Below are 23,084 nucleotides of genomic sequence, written 5' to 3'. Positions count from 1 at the left end.
GGACTGCAATTGAAGAAATACGTGAAATACAAAAGTTGCAACGCTCGTGGAGTGTGATAATCAGATCTTTGGCGTGATACGAATCCGAAGAAACGTTTTTACGGTTGCTTCAAGTACGGGGTAATTTTTTTTTTCAATTTGGGGTTATGTTTTACAATTGGACAAATTTAAAGGGTAAGTTGTTACAATTGAAAGTTGAAGGGGGCAGTTGCAATATTTGGACAAGTTCAGGAAGTTATTTGTGTATAGGCCTATTCAAAACTAATTTTTATGGTTATAATGTGTCAAAATAAAAGATCAAAGGTCTAATGCATAAAAAAAATAAAAGATTCGGAACCTTAAGATGCCTTTTGCCTATTTTTTATAAATTAATTAATATATATTTTACACAACATCACAAATGATTAAATTGAGTAATAATAATTATTTAAATAATAATAATTATTTATCTTAAATTATTACAAATTATTTATTGTTTTAATTACGTTTATAACTAACTTTTAATATAAATTATTTGATGACACGATGATAATAATATATGTAAAATAAGAATAAAATATTAAATAAAGAATTATTTTAAATGGAATAAATATATTATATATATTTATTTATTATTGAAATGATGGAGTGGATCGGAGGAAAAATAGAAATTAATGATTGATAAAATCAAGATTTAAGATAGATAAGTAACCAATCTATTTAAAGGAAAAATTAATTAATATTTATCAGCAACAACAAACGTGATTATATACTTTAAAATAAATCATAAAATTTAATTGAAATAGTAATTTCCTTTTGAAAATATAATTACATTTTAATTCATATAATTGCAAAAAAAAAAAAAAAAAATCTTTTTACTTTAAAATAAGTAGCTTGAATTTTCATTGTAATTCAAAAATAAAAACCTATTTACATGGTGGGGATATTCTGTTCATTACATAATTACAAAAATAAATGGCTCTAAGAGAAAGATCGTTGCCCCTTTTCTTCACCGCCTCTATATAAAAAGTAATTTTCTAATTCAAACCAATCTTTCCTTTTCTTTCTTCTTTCATTTTCGTGCTCAATTTTTCCATCGCAATTATTTCCATCGCAGATCTCCTTGTTATCCTCTGCATCTCTGTAAGTTCTAATTATTATCAAATTTAATCTACATCATTGGAGTTTCTCGATTCGCTCGCTTGTGAATTGGAATTTTTTGTTCATATGAATCTCTGCCCAATTTGTATTTCATTGTTGATTTCATGATTTCAATCGGTTTCTTTAGCAATTTCACCATGAAACCGTCGTGTAGATTCGTTATGGCTCGAAGAAGCCCTTCTTTTTTGGGGTCTGCGAAGTATAACCATACATTAACCAACAATTTATCAAGGAATAAGTTTGATTTTGATCGGAACCAACGATTTTCCACTTACCCTTTTCGAATTTTGCAATTTCGAAGTATAATCTATAATGCCCCAAAATCTTTTTCGGCATCCAATTCAATATTTTGCCATTCGAGGCTTATATCAGGGTCCTCTTTTGGTGCTCCTTTTGGTGTTTGTGCAAATAGAAGAATAAATAAGGGGATCTCGATTATTGCTAGTGCTTCTCGAGAATTGAGAAATTATTCAACTTCTGTTGAAACCAGAGTGAATGATAAGAATTTTGAGAGAATTTATGTGCAGAATGGGATTGGTGGTGTTAAGCCTTTGGTAGTTGAGAAAATTGATAAAGATGAGAATGTTGTAGGAGAGGAGACATATAGGATAGGAAATGCTGTTGCTGATGGTGAAGATGTAAATAGAGAGGATTTGGAGGGTACTAGGGGACTTGAGATTGTGAGTCCCAAAAGGGAGGAATCAGATATTGAAAAAGAGGCATGGAAGTTGTTGAATGATGCAGTTGTTAATTATTGTGGGAGTCCTGTAGGAACAGTAGCTGCAAATGATCCAGGAGATAAGCTACCATTGAACTATGATCAGGTTTTCATCCGGGATTTCGTTCCTTCTGCTCTTGCATTCTTGCTCAAGGGAGAAGGAGAAATTGTCAAAAATTTCCTGCTTCATACCTTGCAATTGCAGGTGAAGGTTTCATAATCTTTTTTATATTTTCATTTATATATATTCTTGTATGCTGTTGTAATATGATTTATTTGAGAATTTTTTTTTCTAAGTAGTCTGATTTCGATCCAACATTAAAATCTGATCTTTAACCTAGGGCTGTCAATTTTTGAGAACACAATTTAATTAAACAAACTGGTTGGCACGACCCATTTGACACAATTATCTTTTTTTTTGTTTTGTTTTGTTTTTTGTCTTTTATCATATATAATCATGTGGAATTTATAGATCATTATGGTTAACCGTTTTGACACCCCTACTTTAACCTAAATTTTATTTGGTTCTTTGATGCAACTGGTTTGCGTGTGAAGATGGCTGTTGTGGTTTGCTTCCGTAGTCCTGAAACTCGAAAGAGAACAACCATGTATCTTTAATACAATTCATGGTGTTGAGGATAACCATTTAATGTATGGTTTTGCGGTTTAATCGTTGACACCAACTCAATACTTGTTATATGCATCAGTGGATTAGTTTTGTTGTTTTGGTACTGAAAATTTTGCTTGCTTTTATCTTAGAGTTGGGAGAAAACCGTGGATTGCTATAGTCCTGGACAAGGGTTGATGCCTGCTAGTTTTAAAGTCAGGACTGTGCCTCTTGATGACAATAAATTTGAAGAAGTTCTTGATCCAGATTTTGGCGAATCAGCCATTGGTCGAGTTGCTCCTGTGGATTCTGGTTTGTATATTGCACCATTCTGAGTTATGCATTTCTTTAAAAATATATACAACAATTTTTATGGTATTTTGGCCTATATGCTATATTGTTCTTTTTGGGTCAAAAGTTATAGAATAGAGGTATTTGAATTGGTGATCATTGAAGTTGTTTTTTAGACAATAAAGTCACTAAAGTAGCACATCTGTGTCAATAAAGTCACTATGGCCAGATGGCTCGGATCCATAGACTTGCTCCACTGAAAAGCTGGCGAGGCCAATGACACGTTAGAATCCAACTTGAAGGGGGTGTCCGCTTGATGTCCACCCGGCAAAATAAATTAAAAGCTGAGGATTTTTTTGTCGGCTTTTAATTTTATTCTGCGACATGGCAGCCACGTGGACCACACATGGCTGCCAGTGGGCGACTCTTAAATTTGGATTCTGACATGTTGCTGAGGTGGTTGCTTAAGTCAGCTTTCCGGTGGAGCAAGTCGCCAAATCCGGCCATAGTGACTTTATTGACACGGATGTGCTACTTTAGTGATTTTATTTTCTCGAAAACGACTTTAGTGACACTGGTGCAAATACCCCCCCCCTACTTCTCTGTTTTTTTTTTTTACCCTTGTTCTTTTCCCTGAACTCCAGAAGTTAAAAAAGTAACTTCTGTTCTGATAGTTCATATCAAAATATTGCATCTGAATTTGTTTCTTTGAATAGGGTTGTGGTGGATCATTTTATTGCGAGCATATGGAAAAATCACTGGAGACTACAAATTGCAAGAAAGGGTGGATGTTCAGACAGGCATAAAACTCATATTGAACTTATGCTTAACTGATGGGTTTGATATGTTTCCTTCACTCTTAGTCACTGATGGCTCTTGCATGATAGATCGACGAATGGGTATTCATGGTCATCCCCTAGAGATCCAAGTAAGTTTACGTGTTCACATTTTTTTCGGTTCATAGTTATTAAAGGCGCAAACGCACGCGCGCTTGAGCGACACAAGACACACTACACTAACATATAGTCCATATTCATCACTCATCTAACTTTACGATATTTTTGCCTTTCAAAGCTTCTTTCCTCTTTTATTTCTGCCGTAAATGATATAGATGAGGGAAGGATTGAGATTAAAATAGCCACTTTTTAACTTAGAACCCTAAAAATAGTCTTCCTTGTAAAATTGTGCCTACTCGCTCTTTTGGCAAGGCTCTGAAAGCGTGCTGGTGCCTGCCTTTTGGCTTCTCAGAATATGGTTTAGTTATTTGCTTGATTGATTCACCTTGTAACAATTCTGTTTCCGCAGGCCTTATTTTACTCTGCTTTAAGGAGTGCACGGGAGATGCTGACTGTAAATGATGGTTCCAAGAACTTGGTGAGGGCCATTAACAATAGACTCAGTGCACTTTCATTCCATATTAGAGAATACTATTGGGTTGATATTAAAAAGATCAATGAGATATACCGTTACAAAACGGAAGAGTATTCCATGGATGCAACCAACAAGTTCAATATTTATCCTGAACAAATTTCTACATGGCTCATGGACTGGATACCAGAGGAAGGAGGATATCTTCTTGGGAATCTACAGCCAGCTCACATGGATTTTAGGTTCTTCACTCTCGGAAATCTTTGGTCTATTGTTTCGTCTTTGGGTACACCAAAACAGAACAAAGCTATTCTGAATCTGATTGAAGCTAAATGGGATGATATAATTGGGCGTATGCCTCTTAAAATATGCTATCCTGCTCTTGAGAATGAAGAGTGGCGGATAATCACTGGCAGTGACCCGAAAAACACGTGAGTCTTCTTTATACAATTTTACTTATGCCCATCTCCACGATTTATAGAGAGAACCCATCTGTCATGACACGATTGTCATATTTCTTGCATTTATATTATATCGTATATGATCATATGAAACATAAAACTAACATTAATTTCACTGTTTTACCAACTAAAGTTCTATTTTTGGTGGATCCTTTGCAGCCCTTGGTCATATCATAATGGTGGATCCTGGCCGACACTTCTTTGGCAGGTGAGCTTTATATGAACTTAGACTCATCGGTTATTCACTTGGAGGATTCCGGTTTGATATTCGTCTATTGCATCCCTAATATTTTTTAGTCCTAATGTAGAAAATATTAAAATCTTTGGCTTAACGTTTCTAACTAGAAGCAATGTTTGGTCCAATTAACGGGTATCTTTATGGGTTCCATTTCTTGGCCTAACATTGTTCCTGGTTCGAAATGTGAGCCCAAAATTTTGCTATTTCCTACGTTAAAGGGTATATACGCATTTCTCCAAAAGCGCTAGGAGAAAATTTGGATCTTATCTCAAGTAAATACGAGAGCATTCAATTTAAAATGAATGGTTGAGATTTGACTATCTAATAAAGGGCGGCCCGGTGCAATACGCGTCCCCGCTGAGCGAGGGTCCGTGGAGGGGTCCCATCACAAGGGTGTACTGGGTAATCTTATCTCAAGTAAATACGAGAGCATTCAATTTAAAATGAATGGTTGAGATTTGACTATCTAATAAAGGGCGGCCCGATGCACTACGCGTCCCCGCTGAGCGAAGGTCCGGGGAGGGGTCCCACCACAGGGTGTACTGGGGGCAAGCCTTTCCCTGCCAATTTATTTGGCAAGAGGCCGCTCCTAAGACTCGAACCCGTGACCTCTTGGTCACACGACAACAACGTTTACCGTTGCGCCAAGGCTCGCCCTCAGATTTGACTATCTAATAAATGAAAAAATAATTGAGTCATTAATTTTTCACTGGATGGTTTAGGATAATCAGCGGGGCTGTCAATTTTGACACAATTTTCAGAGACCGCCCTTTTGACACGACCCGTTTGACACGATTATGGCATGAAAACATTGATCATAACCATCCCATATTGTGGGAGTATTGTGCATATGAATTTTGATTACTGCTATTGAATCCTAAAACTTCATCTTAATTTACTCGTTTCAGTTCACATTGGCTTGTATAAAGATGAACCGACTAGACTTAGCTCAGAAGGCAGTTGCTACAGCTGAAGCGAAGCTTCACGCCGACCGTTGGCCCGAGTATTATGACACACGTACCGGAAAGTTTATCGGAAAGCAATCGCGACTTTATCAAACCTGGACAATTGCTGGGTTCTTGACATCGAAAATTCTCTTAGAGAACCCGGAGATGGCATCGATGCTATTATTTGAAGAAGACTATGAGTTGCTCGAAATCTGCGTTTGTGCACTTAGCAAGACTGGCCGGAAAAAGTGCTCTCGGGGTGCTGCTAAATCGCAGATTCTCGTGTAGGAAACATTGGCCATTGAATTTTCTGTACAGCTCCCAAGTTTAGGAGAGGGAATTTTTTCAACCTCAAATATAGCAAATCTCTTACACGTTAACTGTATAAAGTCTTAAGTTTTACCATTTTGATCAATTTGTTAAGTTGATCAGTTGAATTTTTTGATTAAGTTTTACAAATTATATTTTGTTTCATTTTACTGTAACTGTATGTATAATAATATAAAACACTAATCTCTTTAGTATTTAGTATTTTATTATAATTGAATTTTTAAAGACGTACGTTATTGAATTTAGTTAATTTCATTACTCGGTTAGAGGCTAGTTAGTTAATATTTAGGTACGGCTTCGTCCTAAATTCAACCTATTAAGCTTATATATCAAAAGTACGAATGCCCTCGTTGAGTTAACTGTGAGGGCCGATCTTGGGATCACGATTGGCATCAGCCATAGCTAGAGGCGGATTCTTCTATTGTGGTTGAGCTTTTTAGCATAGATCAGTCTCCGTTTTGTAGGAGATTAGACGGAGATTAGGCAAGATTGGATGCATTGTCTTTCTTTAATGAGGAAATTACATGTAAAATCAAGTTTTATTTTTATTTTACAGTTAGATATCTCCTTTTTCTGACTATTATCATTTTCTATTTTTATTTGAAGTTTTTATCAAATTTTCATCTTTTATTTCTAGATTTGTTATTTTGTATGATTTTAACTGTCCCACTTCTGATATTTGGTTGTCCTCCTCTTTCTCATCTTCCTTTTTCGATTTTTATTCTCTGGTTATGAAAAGCATAAGAAAAAGAAGGGGAAGAAGTTTTTCAAAGCTTTTAAAGACATAATTGCTTCTTGTCTAGATCAAGATCCATCAAAGAGACTTTTTTCTTGAGAAATTACTAAAAAATCAATATTTTTAGAATCACAAAAGCGTCAGGTAAAACTTTGAATGCAGAAGAAGAGGACATGGAAGGAGAAGCAGGCGATGAAGTTGTGAAGATTAGAAGAATTAGTTGGTGGAATTTTAATGAGGAAGGCTTTAAACTTGAACCGATTTATAACTGAGTTAAGACAATTCGACATGAAATGAAAATAAAAATTAGTCAGATGAGAGTTCACCAGATAGAAGAATTGATAATGAGACAATTGTAGGAGAATTAATGGTGCTGAAGAATAGTTTAAATGAGCAAAGGCAGGTGGTATTAAATTTAATTGTGATGTTGGGAGGGGTAGTTCAGAAAATGGAGATGCAAGAAAAAGTTTAAGATGGATCTCTATCGATCAGATACTGAAAATCATGAAAGTTTCATGGTTTGATGATAAAATCAGTTTTATTTTTGAAATATTTGACATTTTAAGAATTTTTTTTGGAATGTTAGAGAGTTGTAAATAGTTAACGAAATAATGAGTAATATGTAACTAACCCGTTCGGGTGGTTTTTTGTTTTTGTCTCTAACATTTTTCTTTTATTTTAGTGATATCTTAACCTGGTTCAAAGTTGCTTCACGAAGTGCCAATTTAGTCGGAATGTTCTATCTTTCGACTTGCATCTTTTAATAAAAAATATATATTAAAAACGTGGATCGCTAAATATCGTCCCCTAATTACTTATCACCGTCCCCATTGTGACGTTTTTGCCCTTGTCATTTTTTTCTACTAAAACTTCTCATTCTATTTCTAATATTTCCAAATATCACAAACCCCTATACGAAAATCATGGCGGGAAATTACGGCAAATTTACTGAAAATTTACTTTTTTTTTTTTTTTGTTTAAATTTTCGGATTTGGAGACGGAACTCGTCATCTGCCTACTAGGTGAATGAACTTCCCGCCTGGCCTTTGGGCAGGTGGGAGAATCTCCCACCTAGATTCTTCCACATGTCCAAAGACCAGGCGGGAAGTTCATTCGTGGGATCAAATAAAATGAGAAGGGTAAAATTGTCAAATAAAAACGGTAATACCATTAAAAACACATCCTACTTAATTACAGCAACAACTTTCTATCTACTCATACCTTCTATCCGGTCCATGAAGCAACAAAGTACAGTTTACACTAAACAATAGTAAAATTCGCCAAATTCAATTTCTTCTGCGCCGAATTTAAAAAAAATAAAAATAGAAACTTTGATGCCCACATGAGTTCAAGAAGATTACAGTCCGTCCCCAATTTCCAGCCATTCTCTTCAGTAATCAAAAACTGTTTCAGATGGACTCAACACACTCCAATCCAATCAAACACATCTTACACACCAAAGTCTCCCGCCTTTTTAGCCACTGATCTCATCAATTCATACTTCCAAAAAGGTTTAATTCAAGAAGCACGCACACTGTTCGACGAAATGCCTGAAAGAGACGTTGTAGCCTGGACGACTATGATTGCCGGCTTTGCTTCTCGCAACGACCCAATTTCAGCTTGGGATGTGTTCCGCAATATGTTAAGGAGTGAAGTGAAACCAAATGCGTATACAATGTCAAGTGTTTTGAAGGCTTGTAAAGGGATGAAGAACGTTTATTTTGGGGCTTTGGTTCATGGGTATTCTATCAAGAATGGAATTGTGGGGTTTATTTATGTGGATAATGCATTGATGGATATGTATGGTGCTTGTTGTGTTAGTATGAGGGAGGCTTGCTTGGTTTTCTGTAGTATAGAGGTGAAAAATGCTGTGTCTTGGACTAGTTTGATCTCTGGTTTTACTCATAGAGGTCATGGTCGTCTTGCTCTGCAAATCTTCCAGCTAATGTTACAGGTAGGCGAATAAAACAAGTATTTACTGGTTTATTATGAACAAAAGCAATCTAGGAGCTTTGGTCTTTCCGGTTTTTACACATTTAGCTCTCAATTCAGTTTATCAATTATGATTGCAAACATTAAGTACTTAACTAGAAAGTTAGTTGTGAACATCAAACTCGATTAAGTGCCCATTTTGTTGGCCTTTTTGTAGTTCCTTTTTGCTGTTTTACTTCAAAGTTCAAGCAATAGATATAGAGTCTTTGGTTAGGATTGAGAAACTTTTGGTTATAGCCAGTGGCGAATACAGGGGGGGTGGGCCAATTTTGGATTTAGATAGGACTTAATGGGACCTGGGCCAATTTTGGGTACTAATATAGCACCTGAGCTAAATGTCTTGGAAACTGGGGGACCGGAATCACCACAACCTTAAATTTTTTGGAGACAGGGGGCCGAAACTACTGGCCATGGTGGTTCCGGCGGCCGGAGGGGGCCGCCCCTCTATCTCTGCCCCTGGTTATAGCTATTTTGGAAGGAAAATGAACTAATATCTACCAGCTACCAACAACACCGAACAACAAACAACAGAACTAAACCAATCATTTCTCAATGAGGTGGTATACATCTCAATTTTCATTGTTCGGGTCCATTTCATCCAATCCACCATATTCTTGAATTAGAGGCCCCCCTAAATGGAGGCCCTAGTCCGGCTCCCCTTAGAGCCGTCCATGTTAATATCTAATAGCTACCTACAACAACAGAGCTGAACCAAACAAGTCCTAAAAGTGTGTGGTTTCATCTGCTTGTGATGTGAATTATACGACATTTTTTAGCATGGGAGGATAACAAGTCAAAAATTCAAATCCAAACGTAGTTGAAATGAGTCGCCTTTTTAACTGAGTTTGAAGTTTGTGCAGTTAACTGGGGGCTTATTGAGTGCTGTATGTGTCAAATTAAAAGATTAATGTTTAAGGGCGGCCCGGTGCACTACGCGTCCTCGCTAAGCGAGGGTCTGGGGAGAGGTCCCACCACAATGGTATATTGGGGGAAAGCCTTCCCTTGCCAATTTTTTTGGCAAGAGGCTGCTCCTAAGACTCGAACCCTTGACCTTTCGGTCACACAACAACAACGTTTTACCATTGCGCCAAGGCTCGCCCTCTAAAAGATTAATGCTTAATGAGTAAAAAATTGAAAGGAGTCTATTACTGATGGACTAAATAGTATTTTTGATGTATTTCCTAACAGGAGGGAGCAGAATGCAACCCTTATAGCCTTTCAATTGCTGTTAGAGCTTGTGCTTCAACTGGTTCACAGAAGTATGGCAAACAGGTACACGCAATAGTAGTTAAACACGGTTGTGAATCCAGTCTTGCTGTTATGAATTCTATGCTAGACATGTATTGTAGGTGTGGTTGTTTGTCTGAGGCAAATCAACACTTCCATGAGATGACTGAAAAGAATTTGATTACATGGAACACATTAATAGCTGGATACGAGAGATCGAATTCTATCGAGTCCCTTGTCATATTTTCACAAATGGAATCATACGGATTTCAGCCAGATTGCAACACTTATACTAGTGTAACATCAGCCTGTGCTAATCTAGCAGTTTTAAGTTGTGGAGAACAGGTTCATGGAGGCATTATTTGCCGGGGCCTTGACGGGAACTTAGCATTGGCTAATTCCTTGATTAATATGTATGCCAAGTGTGGTAATATTGCAGACGCGCATAAGATTTTTAGTGAACTTTCCTACAAAGATTTGGTTTCTTGGACTTCTATGATGATCGGATACGGATCACATGGATATGGAAAAGAGGCTGTTGAGTTGTTTGATCAGATGGTCAATTCAGGTATCAAGCCTGATCGTATAGTATTTATGGCGGTTTTGAGTGCTTGTAGTCATGCTGGATTAGTAGACGAGGGCTTCGGCTACTTCCATTCAATGATGGACGATTATAACATCAAACCGGATCAAGAAATTTATGGCTGTCTAGTGGATTTGTTAGGTAGAGCAGGGAGAATTGAGGAGGCATATAGACTAATACAGAGTATGCCGTTCCTGCCGGATGAATTGGTTTGGGGAGCACTTCTTGGTGCTTGTAGAGCTCATGGTTATTCCGAGTTAGGAAAATTGGCCGCCGAGCAACTATTCAGTTTGAGACCGAAATTGGTTGGGACGTATGTGATGCTGTCAAATATATATGCAGCTGAAGGTAAGTGGGGGGAATGCGCAAGAATGCGGAAGTTGATGAAGGGAATGGAAGGTAAAAAAGAAGTTGGGAGGAGTTGGGTTGAAGTTAGAGACCAAGTTTATAGTTTTGTTGTGAAAGATAAGGTAGGTCCTCATATAGGGTGTGTTTATGGAGTTTTGGGATGGCTACTTCAGCATATGAATGAAGCAGGTTATGCAGCTGACTTAAATTGTCTGATTCATGACCTGGAAGATGGAACTTGAAGTTGTGAAAAACAGGTGCATGGCTCGGTAGATAATTTGATAATCCATGTTTCAGAATACGGTTAACCAACATGTTAACTAATCAATTGCGATAAATTGGATCGGATTTTGCAGTTTTTCTCTTCTGCAGTACCTCAAGGGGTTCTCGAGAATCTGTTTTCCTTTTATAAGGGCTATTAAAATCATTTATTTTGGCTTTTTGACCCCATATTGTAGGGTGGATCTCGAAAGATATGAAAGACTTCCCTCCAAGCCGTGCATCCGACTTCCATCGAATACGGCTTTCCACAGAGTTGTTCCCATTATTTATTCGATTTTTTTCGGATTCGAGCTAAGAGGCGCTCGAAAGTGCAAGCTCTCCCAACAACTGTTTTCAATGTACACAAGACGCAAATGTGATATCTTACTACTCCAACTAATAAGTTTCCAAAGATCATTCAAAATCTGATAATTTGATGAGAATTTCAATGAATTTTTTTGCTGAGGAGCTCATTTTATTAAATCCAGGAAGAAGATGAAGAAATGGTTTGTATCATTCTACAGTTTGAAGGCATATGGCAACTTGGCTTCAACTATTGGCATTGTTTGTGAACTTTACGCATTATTTGCTCGGGTCAAATGCACCATTGGTTAGTGAACTTTATGGTTGTCTCAAAATGATCACTCAACTTCAATCTGTTTCAATAAAATCATTCAATTTTGAATTTTGTGTCAATAAAGTCACTCCGGCGACTTCAATGGCAAAAAGACACCGGAAAGGTGATGCGGCTTCCACATCAACCACACTCTCAATAGAAAAAATCATTGACACGTGGCAGCAGCCATGTGTCCTTTCGGTCCCCACTGAAAGTTGACTACCGCTGATGTGGCAGATAGTCACTTTTTCGGTGTCTTTTTGCTCTTGAAGTTGTCGGAGTGATTTTATTGAGACAAAATTCAAAATTGAATGATTTTATCGTGACAATTTGAAGTTGAGTGACCATTTTAAAAAAATGATAGAAATCCAGTGACCAACTCTTATTTTCTCAGGAATATCTTATAGTGCCTCAAGAATGTAAATTGTAAGCCATAGAGTAGAAATATATGTTCTGCACAATTTTTGGAAATTTTTTCCATTTTCGATAATGGAATTAATAGTGTAGAAAACTAGAATTGCTTGTTTTTTTTAATACTATATACAAAAGAGAGAACATACTCTAATAAAAATTAGAGGGATATTACGATTTCATAACATTGTAAAATCTAAGATGGATATATTATCTTTCATTTCATAAAAAAACAGAAAAAAAAAAATCCAAATTGAGTGTTTATGGGAAAAGATTGAAGCTTTCAAAGTACTAGTTTGAATATAAGAAAAAAACACTTGTATTAAAGAGCCAAATAACTACGATCAAAAAAACACATAATGAAAAATCTTCTATAAGAATTTCCATTTCACAAAGAGAACTTGCCCCTGCTGTTAAAGAATGTGCCACTATATTAGTTTTATTCATAAATTATAGGGATAAGGTACCAAAATAGGCTTAAGGTTTTTGGGAAAGTACCAATTTAGGCTCAACGTTCAAAATAGCATCAATATAGGCTTAACGTTTACAACATAATATCAATTTAGGCTTAACGTTTACAATAAAGCATCAATTTAGGCCTCACGTACAAAATAGCACTAATATAGGATTAACGTTTACAAAATAATACGAATTTAAGCTTAACGTTTACAAAATATATCCAATTTAAACTAAACATTACAATTAAATTAACCATATTATATTCTTTTCCTATTTAGTTTAAATTGGATATATTTTGTAAACGTTAAGCTTAAATTCGTATTATTTTGTAAACGTTAAGCCTATATTAGTGCTATTTTGTACGTGAGGCCTAAATTGATGCTATATTGTAAACGTTAAACCTAAATTGATATTATGTTGTAAACGTTAAGCCTATATTGATGCTATTTTGAACGTTGAGCCTAAATTGGTACTTTCCTAAAAACCTTAGGCCTATTTTGGTACCTTATCCCTAAATTATATGGATACGAAAGATCGGCAACCTCATAAATATCATCAATAATAATGCCCAACCAATTTGCTAATTGTTGACCCCTCTCAGCAATGGAATTGCAGATGCGGAATCGGATGCTACCAAGATTGAATGAAATCCACAATCACAATCACGAACAACTCGCAATGAATTCAAAATCGCTATTAATTCTGCATGAAGAAGAGCTGACATAGTTAATTCTATAGGCCCATCTCTTGAGAGATAAACTAATCCATAACAGTCACGAACCACCAGTTCAAAAGATCCTCTAAAAGTGCGAACAGAGAATGTCGCATCACAATTTAACTTGAAACAAAATGTTACCGGTGGCTGCCAAAAGATTGAATCAGAACCTGCCAAGCCTGTCCACAGCACCATCCCGCCTGACAGCATCAGCAGCGACAGTATCACCAGCAACAACGGTCTGAGCAGAAGCACTAGTATCACCAGCAGCGACTTCCCGAGCAATAGCAGCAATGTCGCCAGATACAACATTACCTGCAGTACCTGAAACCGAAGTGAATCTGGAACTGTCTTCAACAGCTTTCCCAAAAATTGGACCTTTGGCAAAACCATCAATTGTTTCTTGAACCACGATTGAGAGGACATAACCCAATCTCTTCTTTCTATGAATTATCTTATTCCTTTCATACCAAATGGATGAGATTAAGCCACTGAAAATTGTCATTTCTTTCCATGATAACAGGTTAAAAGTAGTAGCAAACCATTCAAGACAGTCAGAACCTAGAATTTTATACACCGGATACAACAGATTTGTCTGCTTCCAATACAATCTAGTGACTTTGCAAACCTTGAATAAATGGAGAAGAGTCTCAACATTTGAACCACAAAAGCAACGCATTCCTTCCACATTTATCCCTTTAGTCGATAAATTATTATAGCAAGGAAGAACATTTTTCGCAACACACCATACAGTATGAATATATTTAGCCAAACTCCAGAAATGATTACCACCCATAGAAGGAGCGGCTAAATTTGAAAATGCTTTCACCATCCCAAGAGCAACCTTATATCCAGATTTAACAAGATATTGAGTAAACTCAAAACAAAGAATCGGATACATTCCGCCTATTTAATGGAATCCTCAGAATAACATTTGCTACATCAGTAGAGAAACAGAAACATATTAACTCCTTTTTCCAACTAAAGTTGTCAAAATCAATCAGACAAAAGGTTAGAAGGAATTTGATTTAATCAATAAAGAGGGCGGTTACAGGGAACATCAGGAATCCATCTGGAATTTAGCAAATTAACTGAACGGCTTTCTCCTATTCTCCATCAATTATTACTTGCATAATACCCCACTGTTGCATTCATTACCCCACTCCTAGGAAAATAAAACTTGTGAACAATTATTACTTGCATAATACCCCACTGTTGCATTCATTACCCCACTCCTAGGAAAATAAAACTTGTGAACAAAGTGAATTAGGATATTCAATCAGCCTGTTTCGTCAGGAGAGTATGATTAAAAGCATTAATTTCCTCTAATTAATTGTACCCATGGATACAAAATTATTGAGTTCGTATTATATCAATTATTAAATTAGGTGTTAATTAATTGTATCCATGGAATTTACCAATCTCGCATGAAGGATACTCTAATTAATTGTAACCATGGACGTTATAATTATTATGTCAATTATTTATGTCAATGATTAGATTATTAGACTTATGTCAATGATTAGATTAGCGTTAGTGATTAGTGTATACTATCTGCTTAAGGATTATATAAGAAAATATAAAAAGTTCAAATCCTATTTACATGTAATAATTGTGACAAATTAATTTAAATAACTAAAACGACATTTAGAAAATATTTTTTAATATGATAATAATTTTAATTTTTATGTCATTTCAAGTTTAGTAGACCATAATCCAACCCAAAAATGCATTTGCATGTATACACAAATGCACGTATACACAGCAACTCAAGTGTCTTAAAAAGAAAATGACACCAATTAAAATTAAGCCGAGTAGCTTAAATGAAAATTGTCGAATTACAGACTTTAATTGGGAAAAAAAACTACCTAAAACGTGACCGAACAATTATAAACCAATTAATCGATCTAATTACAAAATAAAATAATGGGCACTCAAAATTCACTTGCTATTATCAGGGCAGATGTATGAACTGTGAATCATGCATTATTTAAACATCTACAAGAACAATTTTTGCCGTTTTCTATTACAGTAACAAATATCTAAGAAAAATACATTCTCTTCATCAATTACACCGGATAAGCAATCCACAGATACCAAATAACCAATTTCAAGCAACGTGCATTCCAAAAGTTCGCGGTGACTTCAGCAATCCCACTATGCCTGTCGAAATCAAAACAAAACTAAGATCAAACCCGAAACAATAACAAAGAATTCGACTTCACAGCTATTATGTTGTACCGGAATCAGTTTCAAAAACTAAAACTCTTGGAAACTTGTAAGAAAAGTTTTGTGCCCCATTTCCATATACATTCTTATAGTTTTAAAATTTTATAGATGATATAAACAATTCCACAAAGTTTGTTTCCGTTTCCTATATTTTTTACAGATATAGTTTTCCCAATTTCTGTATTCGTTTCCATGTAATATGGCTATAGTTAGAATAAAATCATACCTTGTTAGCAATATTGTTGGAGAGCCAGTCCAGTCCTTCATATAAACCTTCACCAGAAGTGGCACACGTGCTCTGGATATACCTGCAACAAACACGGACAGAGATCAGTCATATTTTTTCGCAGATAGATAAGCTAGATGTAAGTTTATGCTTGACAGTGTAAATTATATACGTACCAATGGCGTTGACGAAGTGAATGAAGGCCAAGCTTATCAGTAATTTCAGCAGCATTCATAGCATTTGGAAGATCTTGTTTGTTAGCAAACACAAGCAGCACTGCATCCCTTAATTCGTCCTATGCATAGAAAAAAAAAATATTTACTTGTATTCTTCAAGTATTCTTCAAGTCAAAACATCGTAGAACACCAGACAGATTCTTTTACTTCTCAAATTTGCTACCGGAAACCTTAGAAATATGTACCTCATTCAGCATACGATGCAGCTCATCACGGGCCTCAACTACACGGTCACGGTCATTACTGTCAACCACAAAAATCAGCCCCTGAGTGTTCTGGAAGTAGTGTCTCCATAAAGGTCGAATCTGGCCACACAAGAGACAAAAGACTGTCCATAAATAGATATTTCAAACAGTTCGATGGATAATAATATGAACTATTCTTTTGCATTTCATCAGAGTGAAGAACTTCTATTTCAGTGAATAAAGTGATTAGGCAAAAGACTATACATTCACAAAAATGCATGGTACCGTTTCAGAAGCAACTTATCCTCAATATTCTACAAGGAATAACACGAGGCAATATATAGAGGCAATTGTGGATACATGATAAGGAGCAAAGTTAGACTAAAAGACACATGAAGCTCCCACAACGAATGAATTTGAATTGATCAAGTCAACAAACAAACATGCCACTAAATAAACTGCCCTATGCAAGTTTAGCACCAGCAACAACTGACACGCACACGTGCACACAGAAAAATAAAAACATCAGTGAATAACTAAAATCATGAATACAGGAAATGTATGCCCCAGCATGGATAGCCTTTCCTCCCTGAATCAAAGGAAAAACTTGAAAGACAAGGATGGCTCTAGTCACTGTAGCTTATGATTTAGTTATGTGCAGTCAACAAAGCATGTAACAGCACAAGACCGTCAATAAGCACATTAATCACCAACAGCACAACCAAACAATTGAATTGTTTGCCACAACTCAGGTCGGCCGTTTCCATCACAACCAGAGAAGGCCAACTTCAATGAGATGATAGCAAATGTACTTTAGCTTAGGTTTATGTTATGTACTGATGGAGTAGCATCAAATCAGCACAAGACCGTCCATAAGCACATGTACTACAAATAGGTGTATGAAAGATTACACATGAACTCATGAAATTTGAATTCAGTTACAACTGTTAGCCTATCCATGCAAGAAAACAGAAGACAGTCAATAAGCACATTAATCACCAACAGCACAACCAAACAAAAAATACCAAACAATTGAATTGTTTGCCACAACTCAGGTTGGCCGTTTCCATCACAACTAGAGAAGGCCAACTTCAATGGGATGATAGCAAATTTTACTTTAGCTTAGGTTTATGTTATGTACTGATGGAGTAGCATCAAATCAGCACAAGACCGTCCATAAGCACATGTACTAGAAATAGGTGTATGAAAGATGACATGAACTCGTGGAGACCCAAAATATCAAGAGGCTCTCAAACAGATGTATGTAGCTTATTAGCTTGTCCTAAGCTGATTAAGTATATCTAATCAGAAGAAGTCCCTCTTGTGGACAGCTACAAAACACCAAATATACAGCAGTAAAATTTGATGGCTCACAGAAAAACATTCAAATGCATCATAAAATGTGTTTCGCTAAGTTTGCTAGTTGATTATATCTCCTCTTAAACTACAGAAGTTACAGAATTATACCTTGTCCTGACCTCCAACATCCCAGACAGTGAAGCTAATATTCTTGTATTCAACAGTCTCCACATTAAATCCTGGTACAAAAAACAATAATCAGCCACAATATGAAAAAAAAACCCCACGATGAACAAAACACATTGGAATCCTAATGCGTGGTGAAAGAAAGAATCATACCAATGGTAGGAATGGTCGTCACAATCTCTCCCAGCTTGAGCTTATACAAGATGGTGGTCTTACCAGCTGCATCGAGACCGACCATAAGAATTCGCATCTCTTTCTTAGCAAAGAGCCGACTGAAAAGCTTGGTGAAAGAGAGCCCCATCTTCTTATCTCAGCTGAATACAAAATCAGGAAACTAACATAAGATTCCGCACATTAACATCTTTCAAAAATCATCATCATCCAAACAATCAACATGAATAAGTTATATGTTAGATCTGGAGATTCATTGCATAAAAATTACACTCAATACAAATGTCGATTGCCTTATATTTCCTCCTTGATTCGCATTCCTTACTTTCATTTCATTTCGACAATCACTCACGCATTCATAGATTTGATTTCCCCATTTTATCAGAAACCGCATGCATCTACATATATATAATTCTGTTTTCCGCATACAAAGCACGCAAAAATCACAAATTAACTACCTCAGATCTATGGAAAACACGAAGAGATGAGTAAAAATCAAGAGATTATACACTGAAATGACCTCAAAATGAATAAAGAAATGAAGGATCAGATCCAGATCTAAATCCAGATCAATGGAGGAAACCCAAACTTAACATGAAAATGATATAACAGCCATAGAGATTCAAATACAAACAAAGATAGGAAGAGAGATAGGGAGAGATTCAACTTACAGAGACGCAGATAAGGGGAAGGAGAGGTAGAGAGAGAGAGAGAGAGAGAGAGCGAGGAGAGTGCAATGAATAAATGAAGAACATACCATAATAGTCGATATATAAATCAAAGATGGAGATAACGGGCGTTTTTAACGACGTTAATGTTAACGATTGTGGTGGCACTAACCGTTAGGGCAAGTGAGATTTTGCATTACGTGCGGAGCGGCGGGTAAATTATACTAATATTTATTACCTTTTGAAATGAAAATAAATATTTTTTTTTAAAGAAATGAAAATAAATATTTTTTCGAAAAGAAATGAAAATAAATATTAAAAAATGTAAATAAACATATTTAAATATTAAACTTAGGTAAATTCTATGATTACTTTGTTGGAAAACAAAGTAGTTATACTTTATTTTAATATCCAATAGTAATTGGACATTTGTTAATAAAAATAAGATTAATTAAAATTAATAAAAAAAGTAACCTGCTATAGTAGGTAATATTTAATTATAAAAATTATTAATTACAAGGTAAATAATATATGAGTCCTTATATTTTAATCTAATCACTATTTAGTCATTATATGTTAATAATACACTATTTAGTTCTTAATTTTAGCTCAATTCAACAGTTTAGTCTCTTATAAAAGGATTAATTTGTTCAATAATTTAAAAATTTAAGTGACAAAACTGTTGATCAAAATAAAAAATAACAATTAAACAATATGTTAGATATTTAACATAGGGACTGATAAAATAAAAGATTTATGTAAAACTCTATTTTCATAAGGTTTGTGAATTTTTTCTCCTAAAATAAAAAGGTTACGTAAATTTAGTCAAATTATACGTAAATTATGTCTAAAAATAAAAGATTTACATAAAATTCATAGGTTTTACGTAAAACTCTATTTTCACAAGGTTTGTGAATTTTTTTCTCCTAAAATAAAAAAGTTACGTAAATTTAGTCAAACTATACGTTAAATTATATCTAAAAATAAAATATTTACGTAAAGTTCAAAGGTTTTACGTAAAACCCTAATTTTCCAAGGTTTGTGGATTTTTCTTCTAAAGTAAAAGGCTTACGTAAATTTAATCAAACCTTACATAAATTAAATCTAAAAATAAAAGATTACGTAAAATTCATAGGTTTTACGTAAAACTCTATTTTCACAAGGTTTGTGAATTTTTTTTCTCCTAAAATAAAAAGGTTACGTAAATTTAGTCAAACTATACGTAAATTATATCTAAAAATAAAATATTTACGTAAAGTTCAAAGGTTTTACGTAAAACTCTAATTTTCACAATTTTTGTGAATTTTTCTCCTAAAATAAAAGGGTTACATAAATTTAGTCAAACCTTACGTAAATTATGTCTAAAAATAAAAGATTTACGAAAAATTATAGGTTTTACGTAAAACTCTATTTTCAGAAGGTTTTTGAATTTTTTCTCCTAAAATAAAAATGTTACGTAAATTTAGTCAAACTATACGTATTTTATATCTAAAAATAAAATATTTACGTAAAGTTCAAAGGTTTTACGTAAAATTCTAATTTTCACAATGTTTGTTGATTTTTCTCCTAAAGTAAAAGGGTTACGTAAACTTAGTCAAACCTTACGTAAATTATGTCTAAAAATAAAAGATTTACGTAAAATTTATAGGTTTTACGTAAAACTCTATTTTCACAAGGTTTGTGAATTTTTTTCTCCTAAAATAAAAAGGTTACGTAAATCTAGTCAAACTATACGTAAATTGTATCTAAAAATAAAATATTTACGTAAAGTTCAAAGGTTTTACGTAAAACTCTAATTTTCACAAGGTTTGTGTATTTTTCTCCTAAAGTAAAAGGGTTACGTAAATTTAGTCAAATCTTAAGTAAATTATGTCTAAAAATAAAAGATTTACGTAAAATTCATAGATTTCACGTAAAACTCTATATTCACAAGGTTTGTGATTTTTTTTCTTCTAAAATAAAAAGGTTACGTAAATTTAGTCAAACTATACGTTAAATTATATCTAAAAATAAAATATTTACGTAAAGTTCAAAGGTTTTACGTAAAACTCTAATTTTCACAAGGTTTGTGGATTTTTCTTCTAAAGTGAAAGGCTTAGGTAGTCAAACCTTACGTAAATTATGTCTAAAAATAAAAGATTTACGTAAAATTCATAGGTTTTACGTAAAACTCTATTTTCACAAGGTTTGTGATTTTTCTCCTAAAATAAAAATGTTACCTAAATTTAATCAAACTATACGTAAATTATGTCTAAAAATAAAAGATTTACGTAACGTTTAAAGGTTTTACGTAAAACTCTAATTTTCACAAAGTTTGTGGATTTTTTCTTCTAAAATAACATGGTTACATAAATTTAGTCAAACTTTATGTAAATTATGTCTAAAAATAAAAAATTTACGTAAAGTTCAAAGGTTTTACGTAAAACTCTATTTTTCAAAAGGTTTGTGGATTTTTTCTTATAAAATAACAAAGTTACGTAAATTTAGTTCAATTTTACATAAATTATACCCAGAAATAAAAGATTCAGGTAATTACATAAAATTTAAAGGTTTTACGTAAAACTCTATTTTGACACATGGTTTATGGATTTTTTCTTATAAAATTATAAAAACGTAAATTATGTCTAAAAACAAAAGATTTACGTAAATTTAATCTCACTTTAAACTTATCGTTTAGTTCGTAAGTTGTACTTCCATCAATTGAAATGAGAGACTTCTATGGAAATTTCAGATAGGTTATGCAAATCATAAAAATTAATTCAAAATAATACTTCTCCAGTGTTGCCATAAAAAAAAAGTGAAAACTTTGATCAAGAGGACACTACAAAAAAAAAGTCCTTTAGCGACAGAATTTTCTGCTTTAGTGACGGTTAAAACCGTGGGATATGTGTAGTTAATGCTGCCATTGCTACTGTCACCGACGTTTTATAGGACGTCGGGGTAGGGTTTTTAGTAGCGACGCTTTCTAGCCACAGTTTAAACCGCCTCTACAATGGTTTACACACTTAAAAAGAAAGCATTACGGTGGCCAATCTGTCGGTACTTCATATTAATCCGTCCGTAGCTAAAAGATTTTTACCAGCTTTATAATTTTACGACGAATTTTCTGTCCGCAAATTCCTAATTTGGGAGATCCAAGGCAGCAAAAAGAAGATAAAACATACATAAATTTCATTCAAAAACAATATCAGTACAATTAGCCTCATCTTGGCACCAAAGTCGTCATAATTAAAACTGAAAATAACAAAATCCAAAATAACATAAACAATATCATCAACCTAATCAGGATCAACCTCATATTGTTTGTGAACTATACGCTAAAATCGCATTTGCTGTTTCGATATCATCAGTCACTTCTATCTCATCCTCAAGTTTCATCACCATTGCCACTTGTGATAGATCGGCTTCAAGGATCTAAAGCAGAACAAACACATCAGAGATAGTCAAACTATCATCCCAGCAAAGAGATTATCAGGTGGGTCAGTTAAATAATCATGAAATGATTCTTCATGTTCTGATTAAAAGAGCTACATGGAATTCTCTACACATTATATTACAATCTTGAACCTTGACTAGAAGGCACACAATAAATTAACAGTTCACATTTGCAGCAGAAACATTAACCAGTTACCTTGTAAGTGTAGACACGTACTGGTGAGCTCCTTTGATCACCTGAAAAATAAAAGGATATGATGCCATTATAGTTATGGAACTAAGATAAAAAAAAAAGGCCTAGAATCAAATCATGAAGGTCCTCACAGCTCATCTTTTGATCATTTTCAGCATCAGCAAACAGGTCTCTGACATTTTTTTTCAGTTTCACCAACAAACTTACTCGGGACATCAGGGCCATTAACAATCTAGCGAAGTTTTCACCAAAGCATTTTACAGTCTAATATACTCCTAGTGCCATTTAGTATTGATATACTCTTTATCTCCCGTTTCAAATCAAGAGTTCAAATTTCAGTTTTCACTCAAATTCATGCAAATATAACATATAGTATAAATATAGTATAATAATAGAAAAGATTAAAATCTCTTACAATAAGAGTTAGAGAAAGGGGTGTTCAATAAATATGGTTTCATAACAATGATTTAAAAACTAGCAGAGGAATTTTGATTCCAGAATTCTATTTTCACAACACAAATAACATTTACCATGAAAGCCTTTTATTGTGACACTCTACAACAATATCTCAATACATAAAAAATCATTGAACAACTAATTAGCATAGTCTCAGAATTGCAGTAATGTTCAGTTTGATACGTCTGAGCGTTCAGAAAAAAATAAATACTTATAACTACCAATCAATCAAGAAGGTTCATTATTTTGTATCTTAATTAGATAAAGGGATTGAAAACTTCCAGAATTATGAGAAGGCCAAACAATTCCATCAAAGGATTCTTTACTAAAGCTAAAACCAATACAATATGAG

General features: G+C 34.4%; 4 protein-coding genes across 4 annotated transcripts; 2 read left to right on the top strand and 2 right to left on the bottom strand.

The window, feature by feature from the left end:
• Window positions 1-963: 963 nt before the first annotated feature.
• LOC136205747 (alkaline/neutral invertase A, mitochondrial-like) lies at window positions 964-6,298 on the top strand. Its single transcript, XM_065996494.1, has 6 exons — window positions 964-2,063; window positions 2,618-2,777; window positions 3,473-3,684; window positions 4,062-4,555; window positions 4,745-4,793; window positions 5,732-6,298. Exons 1-6 carry the CDS (start codon window positions 1,245-1,247, stop codon window positions 6,056-6,058), a joined length of 2,061 nt encoding a protein of 686 aa, XP_065852566.1. The 5' UTR covers window positions 964-1,244; the 3' UTR covers window positions 6,059-6,298.
• Window positions 6,299-8,076: 1,778 nt separating this feature from the next.
• LOC136205748 (putative pentatricopeptide repeat-containing protein At1g56570) lies at window positions 8,077-12,398 on the top strand. Its single transcript, XM_065996495.1, has 2 exons — window positions 8,077-8,790; window positions 10,017-12,398. Exons 1-2 carry the CDS (start codon window positions 8,179-8,181, stop codon window positions 11,226-11,228), a joined length of 1,824 nt encoding a protein of 607 aa, XP_065852567.1. The 5' UTR covers window positions 8,077-8,178; the 3' UTR covers window positions 11,229-12,398.
• Window positions 12,399-12,544: 146 nt separating this feature from the next.
• LOC136206722 (uncharacterized) lies at window positions 12,545-14,468 on the bottom strand. Its single transcript, XM_065997867.1, has 2 exons — window positions 13,590-14,468; window positions 12,545-13,435 (listed from the first exon to the last, which is right to left on the bottom strand). Exon 1 carries the CDS (start codon window positions 14,347-14,349, stop codon window positions 13,612-13,614), a length of 738 nt encoding a protein of 245 aa, XP_065853939.1. The 5' UTR covers window positions 14,350-14,468; the 3' UTR covers window positions 12,545-13,435; window positions 13,590-13,611.
• A 909-nt stretch (window positions 14,469-15,377) lies between these two features.
• LOC136205818 (ADP-ribosylation factor) lies at window positions 15,378-18,735 on the bottom strand. Its single transcript, XM_065996614.1, has 7 exons — window positions 18,652-18,735; window positions 17,963-18,123; window positions 17,792-17,862; window positions 16,325-16,444; window positions 16,080-16,198; window positions 15,904-15,985; window positions 15,378-15,611 (listed from the first exon to the last, which is right to left on the bottom strand). Exons 2-7 carry the CDS (start codon window positions 18,108-18,110, stop codon window positions 15,606-15,608), a joined length of 546 nt encoding a protein of 181 aa, XP_065852686.1. The 5' UTR covers window positions 18,111-18,123; window positions 18,652-18,735; the 3' UTR covers window positions 15,378-15,605.
• Window positions 18,736-23,084: the final 4,349 nt, after the last annotated feature.

Source organism: Euphorbia lathyris, chromosome 9 (genome assembly GCF_963576675.1).
Source record: "Euphorbia lathyris chromosome 9, ddEupLath1.1, whole genome shotgun sequence".
NCBI classification, from domain to species: domain Eukaryota; kingdom Viridiplantae; phylum Streptophyta; class Magnoliopsida; order Malpighiales; family Euphorbiaceae; genus Euphorbia; species Euphorbia lathyris.
Note: the sequence above shows the minus strand (reverse complement) of the source record. Positions and strands in the feature narration are given on the sequence as shown.